The sequence below is a fragment of the Gymnoscopelus braueri genome (genome assembly GCF_963280865.1).
Source record: "Gymnoscopelus braueri genome assembly, chromosome: 1".
In the NCBI taxonomy this organism is placed as follows: Eukaryota; Metazoa; Chordata; class Actinopteri; order Myctophiformes; family Myctophidae; genus Gymnoscopelus; species Gymnoscopelus braueri.
The window spans coordinates 49,745,862-49,763,717 of record NC_137603.1 but is presented as its reverse complement, the minus strand read 5'-3'; the positions used below and the strand labels follow the sequence as shown (position 1 = coordinate 49,763,717).

General features: G+C 39.0%; 2 protein-coding genes across 2 annotated transcripts; one reads left to right on the top strand and one right to left on the bottom strand.

Moving 5' to 3' along the window:
- Positions 1 to 758: 758 nt before the first annotated feature.
- On the bottom strand, positions 759 to 4,654 carry mrps11 (mitochondrial ribosomal protein S11). Its single transcript, XM_080434887.1, has 6 exons — positions 4,497 to 4,654; positions 3,562 to 3,666; positions 2,989 to 3,087; positions 2,591 to 2,720; positions 1,469 to 1,534; positions 759 to 1,039 (listed from the first exon to the last, which is right to left on the bottom strand). The coding sequence occupies exons 1-6, from the start codon at positions 4,568 to 4,570 to the stop codon at positions 932 to 934; spliced, it is 582 nt and encodes a 193-aa protein (XP_080291013.1). The 5' UTR covers positions 4,571 to 4,654; the 3' UTR covers positions 759 to 931.
- Positions 4,655 to 5,274: 620 nt separating this feature from the next.
- Positions 5,275 to 15,995, top strand: mrpl46 (mitochondrial ribosomal protein L46). Its single transcript, XM_080424229.1, has 4 exons — positions 5,275 to 5,711; positions 14,098 to 14,305; positions 14,824 to 14,997; positions 15,241 to 15,995. Exons 1-4 carry the CDS (start codon positions 5,442 to 5,444, stop codon positions 15,492 to 15,494), a joined length of 906 nt encoding a protein of 301 aa, XP_080280355.1. The 5' UTR covers positions 5,275 to 5,441; the 3' UTR covers positions 15,495 to 15,995.
- The last annotated feature ends 1,861 nt before the right edge of the window (positions 15,996 to 17,856 follow it).

Below are 17,856 nucleotides of genomic sequence, written 5' to 3'. Positions count from 1 at the left end.
ACAGAACCATCCAGGCGGCCAGAGCAAGAGTCAGACAGTCCACTACAGAAACAACAGACAATCAGTCAGGCTGGCAGTTAAAGAAACTGTTTGGTGTGCAGACAGCAATAATATTTACAGGGTTAACTGGGTCTGGGGTTAATGGTGATGTGTGGGTTCCAAAAGTTAAACATTACTTGTTGCTAAACTGCCACCTCTTCTTTTTTTTACAGATAATTGTTCTGCATTTTTACTTTATTACGATAGTAACAGTAAGAGAGACAGGAGAGGCGGACAGAGCAGGGGAATGCCACACAGCATATAGTTCGGCCAGCCATGAGTCGAACCAGAGTAGCCTCATGAGCCAGCCTCTCTTCACTCTCCAGGGACACCAAAAAGGGCATTTTACACCCACGTGGTATGCACCCAAACCCTTCGAATATCGTCTCGCCCCCTTCCAGCTTATTGAATGTTGTTGGACTAAAAAGGACATTGTGTGGTTCATATTCACACCCTGTCTGAATACACAATTTTTCTAAACACTTAGTATATGGGAATTCAAAATGCGTAACTGTATTTCCTATGTATTGTTCTATACCCAAGTCGTCATGTTACATTTAATGACTATGACCTTTTCTATATAACCTTTATTAATGTATTCATCATTAGTGTATCACTCTTCATTTGGTGATGATTAAATCTAACAATTGTCCATTTCTGTGTCTCCCCCATAGTCTCACTCACTCCAAGGACAAGGTTTAACCCAAGTGACACAAGAAAAATGTGCAACCAAAGTGAGAATTTATTATACATTTTCTTCCAGAGGAGGGAAGTCTCCCTCTTCTGGCAAATATGTGCAACTACAACATCAACAAATATTAACAAAACTGTTCACAGGGGAAGTTGGAGGTCAACAGAGTCTGATGTTTGGTCTGAGATGGTATGTGACTGGTCAGATCCTTCTGGCTTTCCGTGGCCGACATCCGTTGTGGGGTACAGGAGTGTTGTCTGTGATGGACACCACCTCCAGACCTCCCATGGTCAAACCTTTGATGGCAGCCTGCAGGACAGAGAAATAAAACACTGTCAGCAGTCAAATAAGTTATTACAGTAACCTGTTTGACTAATGTATTAATGTGTGTATAATAAATCTATCACTAATGTATGAATACATGCATAATTCAGACTATAGAAGTAAAAACTCAGTGTCCCATTAGTAAGAATTAAAGCATACTAATATATAAAATCATTAACGGATGTACCAATGCATTAATAATACAGTCTGTAAAAACTAAATTAAAAAAACATTTATTCAGTAGTATGTCCTAATCCTTACTGTTAAATTTCAGCCTAGGGCTAAAAACAAAACAAAGCAATTCATTAAGTCATATCTCATGTTTTATACCAGAATAATGAGGAATAACAACTTTAAATCCTGTACGAGGTTGCTTCTCTGACGAGAATATTTCAGTCTTTCTGCTCTACTTACCAACCGTCCTGGTCCAAGGCCTTTCACCACCACACGGACATATGTAACTCCCTTCCCTGTGGCTTTCTAAACAGGACGGAGAGATTAAAGAAAACACTTTTTAAACACTATTTGACTGCATCTCTGCTTCTACTGAACTCTTAAACCGGAATCAGACTTCGCAATTTCAGACAGATTTTGGCATTCTTCACCCGCTTACCCAATCTTGCGCAACGTCTTGGAAGATGGCAAATGATGATTGATAGTGTTGCCAGTTTCCCGACCAAGACATGCATAATAATCGCATAATCTGACACGTTGACCACCGTGAAGGATAAAAAGTAATAGTGTAGTCTGATCCCGGCATTGGCACACTGGAAGACGTTTTTCATGCGTTTAACCACTTAAATGCAACTCGACACGTTGTAGATTGGCTATTCCCTGCAAAAGTCTTCCAAAGAATACGGATGCTGGGGTTTAAGTGGTTAATTTGCACACAAATATTTTCTTTTGAATTGCTGTTTGTGTCATGAGTACATGCACACAGAAGCTTGACTTTTCACAACAAATACCTGTATGAATGAGGCATCCACTACTGTATATAAATAGGTTGATGCGAAATATTCAGTGATTTTTCTTATTGTTCTTTTGTCACGTCCTTGGTGTAAAGTCCTTTCGACTCACAATCCAGTCCGTAAATGCTTTGCTAAAACTGGGTGAAAACTATTAAGAGTTAAAAAGAAACTGCTTTGCAGAACCAATCCAAAGATTTTTGGGTTTGTTAGTGGCTGTTCTAGCAACTACATTGAATTTAGATTTCACCAGACATATAGGTAGGCCAAAATCTCTGATCATGAAAAAAAAAATCAGAGATCTCCAAAAGAATGACTAAAATGTAAAATATGAATATGAATTCATAATAATGGTTATAATAATGACAAACTTATTTTTTGCAGTGTATTTTTGTACATTCGAGTGATGTAGAAGCCTTACTAAGACAGATAGACACATTTTGAAGAGGCAAAAAATATCAAATGAAAAGTATTTAGTATAAAACCAGTGTCAAGACAGGGACGATATAAAAACATATGAGCATATGCATTACAGCAGCGTTGTACAGAACAAAAACGGTATGGGTCGTACTGTGGCAGCAGATATCCCAGCAGTCTGAGCAGCGATAGGGGTGGACTTCTTCACGTTCTTGAAGCCCTCTGTCCCACAAGACGTCCTCACCATTGACACACCTGCACCGTCTGTCACCTGGATGTGTGTACTGGGGACACGGATACAGGACCACACATGTTTTACAACATTTATTTAATCAGGGAAAGTCAAGTTAGCAAAATAGTTAAATGTATGTTTAAGAATAGGACACACCTTTAACCAATGAGTGGGAACTAATTAATGAAATGAACTGGTTTAGCATTCGACTGGATTTTATGACTACATGGTACATGACTGAAACATGTCTGAGCCAAATTATGCAATGTAAGTATCAATATGTGGATTTGGTGCAATGTATCTAGGCCTATTTTTCTTACTTGTTGTATGTGGCTTTGACGTGAGCGACCGGCAGCTCCTCAAACTTCTGCCCTGCCCACCTCAGAGGGCTGTCCTCGCCAGGCATTGGTGGGTAGTGACTGCAGGAAGAAAACAGCAGTCATCTCAGCGATGTTTGTAAAACGAGTCACTTTATTTTTTTGTTAAAACAGATGTCATGTACAGTATGTGAGACCAATATGAGCAGGCCTAGTGCTTAGATAATGTCACTAATGTGAACAACTAATGAAGCGTGTTTTGCACACCTGCTCTATATAACTTGGAATATGTCAATATCGTTCTGCATATATGTAGGAAATTCATCTTTTGAAGCATTTGTCTTCTGTTTTGATTGTTTCATTGATTGAGTTGATAAGCGCTGCTATAAGTAAGTAAATACATGTTTGGAGTGGTTGTAGCTTGGGATGTGTGTAGCGTTGGATCGAGTCTGACTTTTACTTTCGTATCGTAGATACGACAGTAAAAGTCAGCCTAGATAAAATACATATATGATAGTCTTGATCCAAGGCTAGGATGTGTGTAACCTACTGAACTGTGTAATGGACTTACTGTACCTGAACTCTTTGGATTTGGATGATTGTCCAGCATCTGTGATGGCCGGGGCTGATGTCTCCTCCTGGAGGCTGACTGCACTGGAACATAGCGCTCTCTGCAGCACTCTGTTCACAATCATATATATATACATTTTTTAAACTAGTCATTGTTCCCAGCATCATTGGCATAATAATCACTGTGTAACACTGTGTGTAGAAGATCAACATAAATGATAATTCTCATCAGTCATACTGTAGATCTGCAACTGTACTGTACAACAAGCAAGAACAATGGGAAATGCATGTTAAAAAATAACAGAAAAACTAGAGCATTAGCATAGTTAATAACTTGGCTAATACTACAGTACTTAGTAATGCTAATTACTTATGATACAGGGGTCATAAACAGGGGGTCCGGGACCCCTAGGGGATCCTCAGAGTTACTACAGGGGAGGGGGTTCGCCAACCACTCGAACCTAACAAAAAAAAAAGCCTGGGTTTCCGAGGCTACTCGAACCCTAGCATCCCTATTCTGAGGAAAACTTTTGCCAAAAATAGCAGATCTACAAGCTCACATGCCTTGTGTAGATCGGCTATTTTCAGCAAAGAGGTTTGGTATAGAGGGGGGAAAAGAGCAGACCAACTTACCAAGTACAGAGTGAAAGTCAAGTTTACTAAATATTGAGCTAGGGTTTAGGTAATTGTCTGAAAATACACATCCAATACAACGCTACACAATGACAGTGCTGTTAAACAAGTCTACGAATCTATCTATGATATCTATGAAAAAGTTGAATCTGCAGCACATTTTTATACAATATATATGGGGTCCCTGCTTCATCTGTCTCTCAGCTAGGGGGTCCTTGGCCCGAAAAACGTTGAATAACCCTGTTCTATTCTGGTTAAGCTGTTACGGATGCTAAATAATAAGACTTCATACAAAAAAATACACTTACGATCCTCCAGTAATGTCTACATGTCGGCATACGTTTCTGATTGAACTAATTAATATACAGTTTAATTTAAACATGGTTCTTCTGTACAGTAACTATTGTACACAAAACAAAACGTGTGACATTGAGCAGAGGCTCATCCTGGTAAGAACCATTATGTGGATGTTTAGGGGGCATATAGCCATGGATCACACGACGGTTGTCTGTCACGACCGTCATGGATGAACTTCAACCTGGTGTTTGCACTTTCTCCATTTTTAGCCTGTGCATCTACATAAACGTTAAAATTTCAAATATAAAGTGCTGACCCTATGACCACGGATGTTAAAATTGTGTACAATTTCTTAGAAGTACCCGTATATTCTGTATTGTTCAATAAAAAGCATGTTAATCCAATCATTGGCCATTTTCTCATAAAGTTATAATGTATCAGAGTGCAATACACCTCACAACCAATAGGGTTACGTGGAGAAAATGCGGAGAAAAATGGCCACCGATCGGATTAAATGCTTTTTATTGAACAATACGGAAGATACGGATACTTCTGAGGACCCGTACATAATTGTAACATCCGTGGACATGAGTTAAGCACTTTATATTTGAAATTTGAACGTTTATGTAGATGTACGGGCCAGAAATTAAGAAAGAACAAACACTAGGTTGAAGTTCATCCATGACTGTCATGATATGACGGTCATGTTTAAGGGCTAGGGACATCTAAATAATAAAACTGTGTCTGTTAGGACGATACATTTTATTTTATAAAATCTTTGGACTACATTAACAATAAATATCTAATTGCTATTAAACCCATTGTTTTGCACATGATGCAATATAATATTCATTAAGAGTCATATTTGGTTTAATATTATTTCTCGCTCCCCCCTTTCACAAGATAATGGTATCGCCCTTCGCAAAGCATACTGGGTAATCTGAAGGAGAACCAAGATGTCTGCGCCCTGTGGCAGGATGGCGACTAGGTGTTTCTTACATGTTTTCAACTCTTTTGGGAGAACCAGGGTCGGTAATACAGCATTAACGTTACGCCAGCTGTCAGTGAGCTCTGTGTGTCGTGGGGTTTCTCTGAAAGCCAAAGATCACATTGAGAGCGTGGCGTCGCCATGGACCTTAGTGGGCTCAGTGTGTCTGCAGAGACTGCCTGTCATCTCCCAGGACAGGAACCCCATAGAGGAGCAGTTTGCAGAGCTCATGTACCAGGTGAGTTACAGACAGTGGAGCATGAAACATTTAACCATATGATGAGCCTTTTAGCATCCCTGTTCTATTTCTGGGCATGTCATGATAGATTTGGCAAAACATGGGGTTACATTTGTTCTATTGCTATGCCACCAAAATGTGGAATGTCCTACCAACAGACATCAAAAAGTGGGACTTCCTACCCTCCTCCAAAACCACCATAAAAGAGCACCTGTCAGCAATTTGTAACTGGTCCTAGTAAAGTCTAAGCTTAACACCAGAAATGACCCCGCCCCCCCATAACCGTTTACTGTACTGTACATACATTTTATTGCTACTAGAATTGATGATGTCTTGTATATTATTGTCTTTAAATGTCTCGATTTATTCAATACACGGGTCCACAATGGAAACAAGCCCTTAGGGTTTTTTGTGTTATCCTTTTAGCACCATTGTATAAAATCGTACCACTGTACTATTTGTAATCAATCAATCAAACATTTGGCAAAAATAGCAGATCTAAGCTCACAAGTTGTACATCGCGTCGTAATAAATCACCTATTTTCAGATGGTGTTAGACTAGGAAAAGGGGAGCAAGTATAGACACTTGGGGGTCAAGCAGCCACTTGCGTTCCCCACAGTGGCAGGAAAAAAGTCTGAGCAGCGAAGTAGAGTGGCAGCCAACCAGCCCACTGTGCTGGACTCTGGAGTGGGCCTGGACTAAGCATACACACTTGACACCACTTGAGATGGACTGACTGTATCGAACTACTGAACTGACCATTGATGATAAAGTTTTAAACTAGCAGTTGTAGAAATTAATCAAGATTAAGTAACAGCATGGCCTATTGCTTACCCAACATGTATGTCATTTACAAACAAGGCTGCCACAGACAAGCATTGAGTGTGTACTTCTCCCTGCTTGTGAGCTCACATGCAGAGGGTTGCAATTTTTTCATTTGTCTTTCTAATACCCCAGAGGACTTTGACCTGTTTACACAGTCACGTCGTGGGTACCAAGAAATTCATGGGGACCTAAAACCTTGTCAACATGAGTAGGTCCATTATAATGCATAGAGGAGAAATCACTGAAATCACTTAATGTCAAAATGTGGGGTTTTCCCTTATTCACGAAAATGTTAAAAGTGTGTTAAACAGTGTGTGTTAGAAAATGGTCCACAGTGCCCCAGGAATTTGTTCGATGTTACCGCAGTCTCTAATCAACTTTGTCACACACAAGTTTACAGGTGTGAAGAAGTGGGTGAAATTTGTTTTGACAGTCAACAATGACCATCATTTACAAGATATTTACATAAACTTGGCAGTGCATGGAATGACATAGGATTACCCTTGGACAAAGGTAAGTCTTCCCTTGTATTATACATTATATTAATGTTTATAGTAGTTGGCCAAGAAGTTAGCTAAGAAGTTTTGAGAATCCCAGACTATAGATATTAGTCCCATCACAACGATTGGTTAGTCTCACAATGCCTCTGTGATATTTAACAAAGGAAAATGTGCAGGAATGTATTATCTCTGTTAACTGGACACTCATATATGGGGCAAGTCCCTACTAGGAGTTATTTTCTTTCTTTAAAAAGGATGTTTGATGTCAATCAGCTACATGGCATGACGTGCATGTGATGCTGTTTCAAGAACAAAACATTCCTCATCAAGTGATTAGTGTGTCTGTTTGCATAGGTTTCTCATCCAGGCAATGATGCATCTAGCTAGTTCATTGTGCTTTTGACTATGCTGGGCAGGGCAGGATCAGTTGATGAGCAAGGGGCTACCTAAAATGTGTTTCATCACAGGCTAGACTGCCCATGCTGTAGTATACAATCCATCTTCTCTCGCTCTCTAATGCAATCTGAGACAGGCAAGACTTTTAGTTACTCCTCACTAATTATACGTAGCCTGCGAGTTAGTTCAGGCAGTATACACTCGAGAGGTTACGTGCATGCTCATTACTATGTGGCTGTATACAGCGTCATGCAAGAACCATACGTCATACACTGACGTGGCAATCAGCTGTCCAATTGGGCGGGTTACTTAAGCTCACCGAAGTCTGTGTTCCTTCCGCTTATGTGTTATGGTTGTTGTCATGCGCCGTTTGCTCCCACGACCACCCCAGCACCACCAGTGGTTATTGGTCTGTTCCCCATGGAGGGTTGTTATTATATATCTATTAGGGGTGTCGGAAAAAATCGATTCGAATACGAATCGCGATTCTACTGTTGGACGATTCAGAATCGATTCTCATTTAAAAAAAAATCGATTTGATTATTTTTTTTTTAATCTTGGATTTACCTTTGTGTGTTTACGGTACATTATTATCAGTTGATAAAACCTTTACAATTATAAAAGCTACATAAATGTACTCTGTTCTCATGCCAGAAGATTGGAGTAGATCCTGAAATCCTATGTTTTGAATCAAGAATCGTTTTGAATCGAGAATCGTTTTGAATCGAGAATCGTTTGTTTAAAAAAAAACGATAAAAATCGGAATCGTGACCCCAAGAATCGGAATCGAATCGATTTGTGAGATAGCAGACGATTCACAGCCCTAATATCTATCTCCCTGCTCTTAATGGTTAATGATGGTTTTCTAAATTGTGCTGAGCAGGGAGACAAAATGTAGCAGAGCCTGAACGCCAAGATAAAATATTACATCCACACTTGTATTCTCATTCTATATTGGTTCAATATATATTCGGTCTATAATATTGGTTCAATCTATTCGTGAGTTATCTGACTGAAATGCTCATTATAATAATAATGGAACCATTTTTGTCAGTATCTCAGAGGATGGCTATGGACGGTTCAGAAACCTGCCTACCAGTGACATCATCGGTAGGCAGGTTTGGTCATTTCAAACAAGATTAAAAAAAATGTATAATTTTTTTTATAGCATTTCCAGGAATAGAAAGCATGCAGTCTCTATTAGCTTGGATTCCCCATCAATGATTTGGCAGTTATGTTACTGATTAAAATACTATCTTGGTTCTCTTTTTATAACTATGTACTCAAAGTCAATTAAACCGTTAAATTAATTGAATATACTTCTTTACAGATGTTTGAAGACATGCCTGGTGTAGCAGCCAGTGATGCTCATACGGTGCACAAGGCTCTGACACACCTGTTGGTGACGACGCCATCCAAAAATCACAAATCGCCTCCTATTGCCAAGGTAGGTTACTGGAGTTTATAATAATATTTTTAGAAGTACACTCAATCATTTGTGGGGGAAGACAGGTATGCAAAGTCATGCTCAGAATCTATAATCTAGAACGTTCTTGTTAGTTTAGCTTGTTCGTTTTAGCTTTTATTTCGATTTTTTCTATTATTTTTTTACTTTAGTTTCTCTATTTTATTTCCAGTTAAAGGTAGGGTAAGTGATATTTTTGGGTTAAAACAAAAAGTATTTTGTTAAAATGTTAAAGCACTATATTCTGATAGTAATCATTGCTATAGAGTGTTTGTTCAGTAACAGGAGTCTCCCCGTCTCTCCAGCTCTTTAATAAACAGAAAATAAATTTTCTGGTAGGTGTCAAAATCTCAGCCAATCAGGAGAAAGTACCCATTTTTAAGCTTCATTTTTATAGTGTTCCAGTTCCAATTTTGCCTGCTCATTTCTTAGTGTCATCACTTCCAATTGCACTTGTTTAATCTATATCCTGATTGATTTCTCTATCCTGATTGGATAAAATTGGAAATGAAACTGAAACTGAAACGAAAATGCATTTTCTGTTTTATAAAGAGCTGGAGAGACATGGAGACTCCTTATATGGACAGGACACTCTATAGTAACGAGCACTATCAGAACATAGACCCATTTTGCAATTATTTGATTAATTGCAAATCACTTACCCTACCTTTAACTAATTTATAATAACCCTGGTATACAAGAAGGCAATTTCAGGATTAGATTAATTTCCTAATGTCCAGTAATCTAACTTGAATGAGGAGCTCTTACTCCACACCACATGTTTAGGACATGTGAATGTGCTTATGCTTACTGCATGTGTATATGGAAGTGTTTTAATGTTTTATTATTTGCAAAGCTAAAGGATACTTTTCAATATCATAAGTACGCTAATGCAGTGTGTTAAAGCAATTTATATGTTTTCTTCTGATTAAAATTCTATTGGTGGCTTTTTATATTAGCATTCTGGTGTAGCAGACAGAGATGCTCAGACTAGGCTCTGTCACACCTGTGATGACCTCTTATTGCCAAGGTAGGTTACTGGGGTTTAAAATAATATTTAAAATTCAACTCAGTCATTGTGGGATGACAGTTATGCAAAGTCACTGTGTGCAGAAATCAAATCTGCTACAAATACATTTCCTTAAAGGGAAAAAAAAAGGAATGGACGGCCTAGAATTTTACTTTGCATTTTGGTCAAAGCATAAACATGAAAGCCATAAATTCATCCCCTCAAAAACATATACTCCCACAAATGATGTATTTAGCAGCTATTTCTGTATTACCAAAGCCAGTCAGAGATTGTGAACGGCCTTCTGAATCAATTGTGAGATTTGTGACAGAAACAAATATTAATAATTATAACAGTAGTCTAGCACAGATCCTACCTACCATTATCCTTCACAATCAAACCCATTTTCTTTTACAAAACAGGGACTTAAAGGGATATTTCACTTTAAAAAAAAACTTGGGTCATTTCATCTACTCAGGCTTTTGTGAGCTCCCCAGACCGTTTGCAAGTTGCTTGATTCAGTATTTAGATATTTGATATTCATTTTATCAGACACACCCCCTTCCTATAGAAACCCATTATAAATGGTAAAATGGTAAATGGTGCATTTATATAGCGCTTCTATCCGAAGCGCTTTACATTGATTGGGTTAATCATTCACACACACATTCATACACCGATGGCGGAGGAAACCATGCAAGGCACCAACCTGCTCATCGGGAGCAATTAGGGGTTCAGCGTCTTGCTCAAGGACACTTTGACACTAACTCTAGGGGAGTGCCCCAGCCCGGGATCAAACTGGGAACCTTGCGGTTTTCCAGTTCACTTTACCCTTGAGCCACTGCCGCATTATAACTTCAAACTCCATTTTTAACATGTTAGATTCATCAAAAACACCCGTCCTTGGTTCTGGTGACTCATCCTGCCCTTCCTAATACGCAAGGAGGCCGTGTTTTTTCGATAACTTTTTTCATTTATTTTTTCATATTTTCTTTTGAAAATGAAAAAAATTAGATACAATAAAAAAATAAAATAAAATAAATGAAAAAAGAAATCGAAAAAGCACGGCCCCCTTGCGTATTAGGTGGGCAGGGTGAGTCACCAGAACCAAGGACGGGTGTTTTTGATGAATCTTAACATGTTAAAAATGGAGTTTGAAGTTATAATGGGTTTCTATAGGAAGGAGGCGTGTCTGATAAAATGAATATCAAATATCTAAATACTGAATTAAGCAACTTAAAAACTGTCTCGGGAGCTCACAAAAGCCTGAGTAGACGATAAAATGACCCAAAGTTTTTTTGAAAGTGAAATATCCCTTTAAAACCAATACTAGAACGTGTCTATCTTATACAGTCTGCACATAGATAATAATGATATTGCATGAATAGCACTCGATCAATGGTGTCCCCTTTACCTTCCCTGTTCGCATTATCAGTTGAACCTTAGGTTAAAAAAAACTTGACAGACGGAACAAATTACTGGTATTGCAATTGGTAAAAAGCAATACATACTCTACACTAATACTACAAAATGTATTTAACAAAAAGGAATAATGAGCTTGAAATTGAGCTTGTAAAGAGAATACAGGTTTCCTGGTTAAAACACATGAATCTTCAACTAACATGTTGCATTTGTCTCCACTTGACTGTGGCTGCCCCCTTTTGGTAGCAGCCGCTTGTCTTGCAGTTCCCTAGTTTACTACAAAGATGGACACTAGAGGGCAGCAGAGAGCTAAAAGTAGTGATTAACTACAGGAGCCTCAGCCTACTATTTTTGAGTGCTAAAAAGAGCAATGAGGTCCAACATGGAGCGCCTTCATTGTGGCATGCTGGTGGACATGTCGCACCAATTGTGTTGTATTCTCCCATGCTCGCCACCAGTACGCACACAAGTGCTCAAGAGAGGTTTGTGCAACTGGATTAACAGATATACCATGATTTAATCCAGGTTAAAGTTTAATGCTTCTTGGTGCAATTTAGTATCAGACATGCAAAAGTGTCACTTTTCAGCTACAGTCACCTTTTTGAACCCAAATAGGGCAATTGTGTGACACCTGACCCGAAAGAAAACAACATGTTGTCACCTTTTTCACCTCGGGGCTGTTTGCATGCCTGTAGTATGTTATTGGTATTTGTGGTTTTGTTTTTTAATAGGCACACATGTGGTGATCCACTGCTTCTACTTCCCATGTTATTAAGGTTTAAATCGCATGCTACCACATAAAGAAATATATATTATTCAATGAGCTTTATGTTTTAACCACACTCTCACAAATTGAGTTGGGAGCCTTTGTTGGGGATTATGTGTTCTCATACAACATCACATAACAAAGTGTTGAAACCACGCACTTCACATGTAACAACTAACAAGAGAGTTTCATTATATAATTGATGTGGTATATTTTATCTGCAAAGCTAAGGGATATCAGTAATCAGTAATAAACTATGGCATATGTGTGTTTGGGCAGTTTGTTTCCATCTTAACTTTCAATTTATAATTATGCATTCTGGGAATTTCTGGCAATGAAGCTTTTTAATTGATTGAGTATACATCTTCACAGATGTTGGAAGACATGGTATAGCAGACAGAGATGCTCATACTGGTGCAAAATGCTCTGACACACCTGTTGTTGGTGATGACATCATCCAGAAATCAACTCCCTTCGCCAAGGAATTGTAAGTATAAATTCTGGTTGTCTCTTTTTATAAGATATTAGTATATATTATAAAATCAGTAATCAGTCATTTAAGATAGTATATTCAGGTCCACTCACAGTTGCATGTAGTATGACGGGTCTTCAAAGTGCCATTTCATTTGCATTGACCTGGCCCTAACGGATCAAATCAGATTAAATCTTTCCTACAAGTCTTGCCTTTAATAGGTTCAGTTACTGCCCATTATCATCTCTCTCTATTTTTATCATATTAGAACTCAACTCATCCTTTTGATTAATCAATTATTTATTTATTTATTAATTATTTCCAGGAAACATCATCTCACTGCTGTCATTTTAAGCATATTTAAGTCATCAATAATACTGCATATTATTTATCTTGCCAGGTGAAATCACTCTCAATGAATTTGGTTTTTCAGAACAAGATGTAGGGGATCCTAAATGTGTCATGAGTGTTGCTATTAATGGCATTTAATTTGTCTTTATCTCTCTTTTTTTAACAGATGAGCAACATTATTCCAGAAGGCTCAGATGAATGCTTTGACATCCCAAAAAGTGGGGAGGGATTTGTTCCTTGTTTCAATGACTGCAGTAGTTGAAGTGACTTTGATGTTTTTACCTCATAGGGTCAGAATGTCTTATGTTTGGTCTATTTTGTCTGCATTTTACTTTGCACTATAAAGAATTCAGTCAGCCCTGGATGCACTGTAAGATGCACACAGCTACATTGCATTTCTACTGCTGTCGCACCTTAACCTAATGCTTAAGTTCCAAAAGATCCTGCAAAATCCTATTTTTGTCATTTTGTTTGCAGAATGTAGTGCAAATATTTGTTCTAAACTGTTTAAAACCTTTTGTCTTGTTTTTCAATAAAATATTGAGAGAATGTACCATGGCTGTGCTGGGTTTCTTTTTTAATCCTGGTTCAACAGGTACAGTAATAATAATAAAACATCCCCCATCAGATACATGTATATGTTTATATCTACGTAATAGTCCCTCAACCATCATATTTCATAGATGAAAAGAAGTTCTGATTTTCCTAAATAGTTAAATAGCTGAGCTGGAGGTGACACCACCCTATGACCGATAGTGATGCTCCTATCAATGCACAATGCTTTCATCTGGAGCACTTTCAATGGTGGTTTTAGAGGTCTCTATGTACAATTGTCTCAAATTGTGATGTTGCTGTGCTGCTTTGCTGATCAGTGTTTGGCTGTCAGGTGAGAGTGAAACGGGTGGTGTCTAGGGGGTGGGGCTGGGGTGATCATGGCTTCCTTTTCCTGGACTAAAGGGAGATGGAAGTTGAACTTGCGTGACTGTTTTTCAGCCCTGTGGGACCTCCGGAAAGCGATGTCCTCGTAAAATGAGGTTCTCGTCACGTGTCCCCACAATGTAATTGTGTGTGTGTGTGTGTGTGTGTGTGTGTGTGTGTGTGTGTGTGTGTGTGTGTGTGTGTGTGTGTGCTCCCATGATTAAATAAATTGAATCCTATTCAATCCCCCTCTTGTCTCAGATGGAGCAGGAGAAGAGCATTCTGTCTGACCATGAGCTGCGTCTCCTGGAGGACGCTGAGAGTTTGAGGCGTAAACAATCGGATGATTACGACTCAGATGACGAAGAGGAGGGTCGCCGTGGCGACGAAGAGATTGTGTTGGCTCAGGACCTGGAGGACGCCTGGGAACAGAAACTCAAACAGTTTCTGCCTGAACCCAGGACGAGAGGTCTGTATGAGAGATGGGTGATATCTGTACAGGGGCAGGTGGATAGGCTTGTTGAAATCGATTGTTCATTCATTGAGATCATTTGTGCGTTTGAGCTAATTGATTGATAGTTTCAACCTGTGTTGAGCCCAAGAGTTCTGAAGTAGGGATGAGGGAAGAAGCAAGTGGAAGAGAATAGATCTAGAAACAAAAAATGATATCTACTGGATGTATACGGATGGATAATGGATGCCATATTTCTATTTATAAATGGTGGAAAATCGAGACGAGAAACAAACCTTTGGCTTCAATGTGGCAGAATTAAAACCAGACAAAATATAATAAATTCACTATGAACCTCAGCAAGACACAAGGCCAACAAGTACATAATACAGTTGCGTAAAAGTATTAATCACAGGGTTTCTTCCTAGTAGTATAAGGTCCAGTCATATCACATTCTATGTGTTTTTAAGTAACTTTATGTGCCAAGTTGTATGTCTAAATGTCTGTCTATCTGTTTATCTACTGTTTATTAACAGCTGATTTAGATGAGAAGATGTCTTCAGTGGAGCGCTGCTTGGCAGACTCCCTGGTTCTGTTGGTGGAGCAGACGGTTGGAGAGCAGAAACTTTGGCTGCTTCCTCAGATCAACTGGGAGACAGGAGAGACCCTGAGACAGACTGCTGAGAGAGCCCTGACTTCTAGTCTACCAGGTAACTGGTTAATAGTAGGGAATGAGGATGCCTAATTAATATCATCATATCACTATCGGCCGATAACAGCCTTAAAAATGCAATATCGGTATTGAACTGATATAAAAAGAATATATCGGTTTTAGCCAACATTTTATTTGATGATATTTATGTTTGAATGTGAAGCTGAAAAAGCCTTTTGTGATGAAGGCTGCAGATTAAATCAGTGTTTTAGCTATTCTCTTGTTTCTCTCTGCTTCACAGAGGCTGCCTCGCAGGCCACATTTCTGGGTAATACCCCCTGTGGCGTCTATAAATACAAAGTACCCCGAGCCATGCGTACAGAGACCTTCGTGGGAGCCAAGGTCTTCTTTTTCAAAGCCGTCCTGTCCGACGGTGCCGGTCTCTCCCCGTCTTCTGAAATGCCTCCTTTCATGTGGGTGAAAAAGAGTGAGCTGCAGGACTACCTCAAACCAGCGTACTTGGAGAAAGTCAACCGCTTTCTCCTCAACCCGTGACAGAGAAGCGGCGAGAACTGAGGCATCAAAAAATAGCAGGCAGCCTTGGGGGAGTCAACTCAACTTAAGTATATAAGGTTTAGTCGGTTAAATTAACACTGAGGAGTGACCCGTAACCACCAGTTTGATACCATGTATCAAAATACCAAAATGAGCCGAACATATATTTGAAGTAGCCTAAATATAGGCTTTTGAAGAGGTGTTGGTGATTACAGTAAATCATACAGATTTAACTTATTAAGACCACTGAAGGAGTGCTCAGTCCTTGGAATCACAATCAACTATTGGTATCGGTGCTTTTTGGAGGTATACCACCTCCAAATGTGTATGTACCCTGAGGACGTAGGACTGTCTGCTGGAGGTGTATCAATGTTATCCTGTACATGTAACTTGAGAAATTCATACCCTTTGAATGCATTGGCAATAATAAACTACTGAAGGGAACAAGCTGCTGCCCTGAACTTCATTATTGTTGTGTAATATACTGGGTCCGAACTGCATGGTGAAAATATATATAGCTTAATTATTTCAGTGGGGTGACGTCACATTCTCTTTCTATGTTGGGTTACAAATATATTTTCAAATATTGTTCGGCCAATTTTGTATATAATATTTATTTTCAATATGGGGGACGAGCTATCCTGTAATCAAAAGCTCACTTTGGTTAAAATAAGTGTTAAATAGCTCTATTTTCTGATAGTACTCATTGCTATAGATAGTGTTTGTTCAGTAACAGGAGTCTCCATGTCTCTCCAGCTCTTTATTACACAGAAAATGCCTTTTCAGGTCGAGATACCAATTTTATCCAATCAGGATAGAGAACGTGACATTGGAAGTGATGACACAAAGAAATGAGCAGACAAAATTGGAACTGGAACACTATAAAAAAAAGAAGCTGATAAATGGGTACTTCCTGATTGGCTGACATTTTGTCACCTACCTGAAAATGTATTTTCTGTTTATTAAAGAGCTGGAGAGACGGAGACTTCTGTTACTGAACAAACAATCTAAGAATATAGTGCTTTAACCTTATTTTTATTTATTTTTAACCAAAAGATATCACTTACTCTACCTTTAAATATACAATGCCATTTTAATTAGCAATTAAACAAAACAACCAAAATGAAAGAACTATTCAGCAGACATTAATGCATATGTAAATTTGCTTGGCAATTATGTTTTTACACACAAAAGCTCACATTCAACCAGTCTATTCATAGAAAATCACTCGAGAAATAATTGGATTGAATAATCACTTCAGATAATTGGCCAAAGTGTAAATGTCTTAAACAACTTCATTAGACCCTGAAATGACTCGGCTCTTATTTTTCCGCTCAATTAACCACAATCAAAATGACCTAATTTTGGTCTCAAAGAGTGACTCTTTAGGCCTTACTTGTGTATTTTTCCGTTTGTTCTCAGTCTGTGATGGGAGAAAGAGAAGGGAATGGGGACATTGTCCTGGGTGTGCAATGGTGGTGATCTAATGTCTAGTCTACCCTGTACCTAAAATGTCATAGTAAGGACATCAGCAAAATGACTGACTGAATAGTCTTCTGTCCCCTGAATATGTTCATTACAAAATGACACTCAATTTGCTCCATTTTGTCACAGGACTACGGTATTTAATTATTTTCTGTATGTACAGTATGATAAAATGTAAACTATTGTCGTTTTTCCACTCAGATGTGTATGCATATCTGACCGAATGCAGTGCAATGTTATTGGGTTATAGTTTTACATAAAACGCTTTCCAATCCTGTCCCCACACCCTCACCCAGCTCAGGCCTCAAAACCCATTGAGGGGAAGCAACACATTTAAAAATAATAAAAACATAGTTTGGAGGAGACGGTAGTGTGGGGAAATGCTCTCTCTGTACACCAACAACTGCACTTCCATGCCACCATATCACTTGTGTCATGGATGACACAACCCTCACTGGTCCATTCTGCAGTGAGGAAGAGTTGACCACCCGGCCTCCTGGTGAAGACAGCTGCCCCACCTTGCTGGCCCCCAGGACCGTATTGTCTATCTTTACGGTATATATTCTACTTTAACAGTGTTTTCCCCCTTGAGACAGTGAGACACCTCTTAAAGCCTATTTATTTATTTGATCGGGTTACCCTAGGGCAGTGGTTCCCAAACTTTTTAGCTCGAGACCCGGGGCCGAAACTAGTGAAAATTGCCGCTCTACAAGCTGAGCTTGTACAGACCCCCCTAGGGTCTACCTTGTATGTCTCTGCACCTCCCTTCTCTCTCTCTCTCTCTCTCTCTCTCTCTCTCTCTCTCTCTCTCTCTCTCTCTCTCTCTCTCTCTCTCTCTCTCTCACACACACCTCCCAACTCTATTCTATTCTATAAG

What these genes read in the sequence shown, in the direction of transcription:
- mrps11 (XM_080434887.1), bottom strand. Translation starts at nt 4,570, where the DNA reads ATGTTTAAATTAAACTGTATATTAATTAGTTCAATCAGAAACGTATGC. An exon ending in TCCAAATCCAAAGAGTTCAG is followed by an intron (nt 3,088 to 3,561) that starts GTACAGTAAGTC and finishes TTCTTCCTGCAG; the next exon opens with TCACTACCCACCAATGCCTG. An exon ending in CTGGGATATCTGCTGCCACA is followed by an intron (nt 1,535 to 2,590) that starts GTACGACCCATA and finishes CGTCCTGTTTAG; the next exon opens with AAAGCCACAGGGAAGGGAGT.
- mrpl46 (XM_080424229.1), top strand. Translation starts at nt 5,442, where the DNA reads ATGTCTGCGCCCTGTGGCAGGATGGCGACTAGGTGTTTCTTACATGTT. An exon ending in TTGCAGAGCTCATGTACCAG is followed by an intron (nt 5,712 to 14,097) that starts GTGAGTTACAGA and finishes CTCTTGTCTCAG; the next exon opens with ATGGAGCAGGAGAAGAGCAT. An exon ending in GCCTGAACCCAGGACGAGAG is followed by an intron (nt 14,306 to 14,823) that starts GTCTGTATGAGA and finishes GTTTATTAACAG; the next exon opens with CTGATTTAGATGAGAAGATG.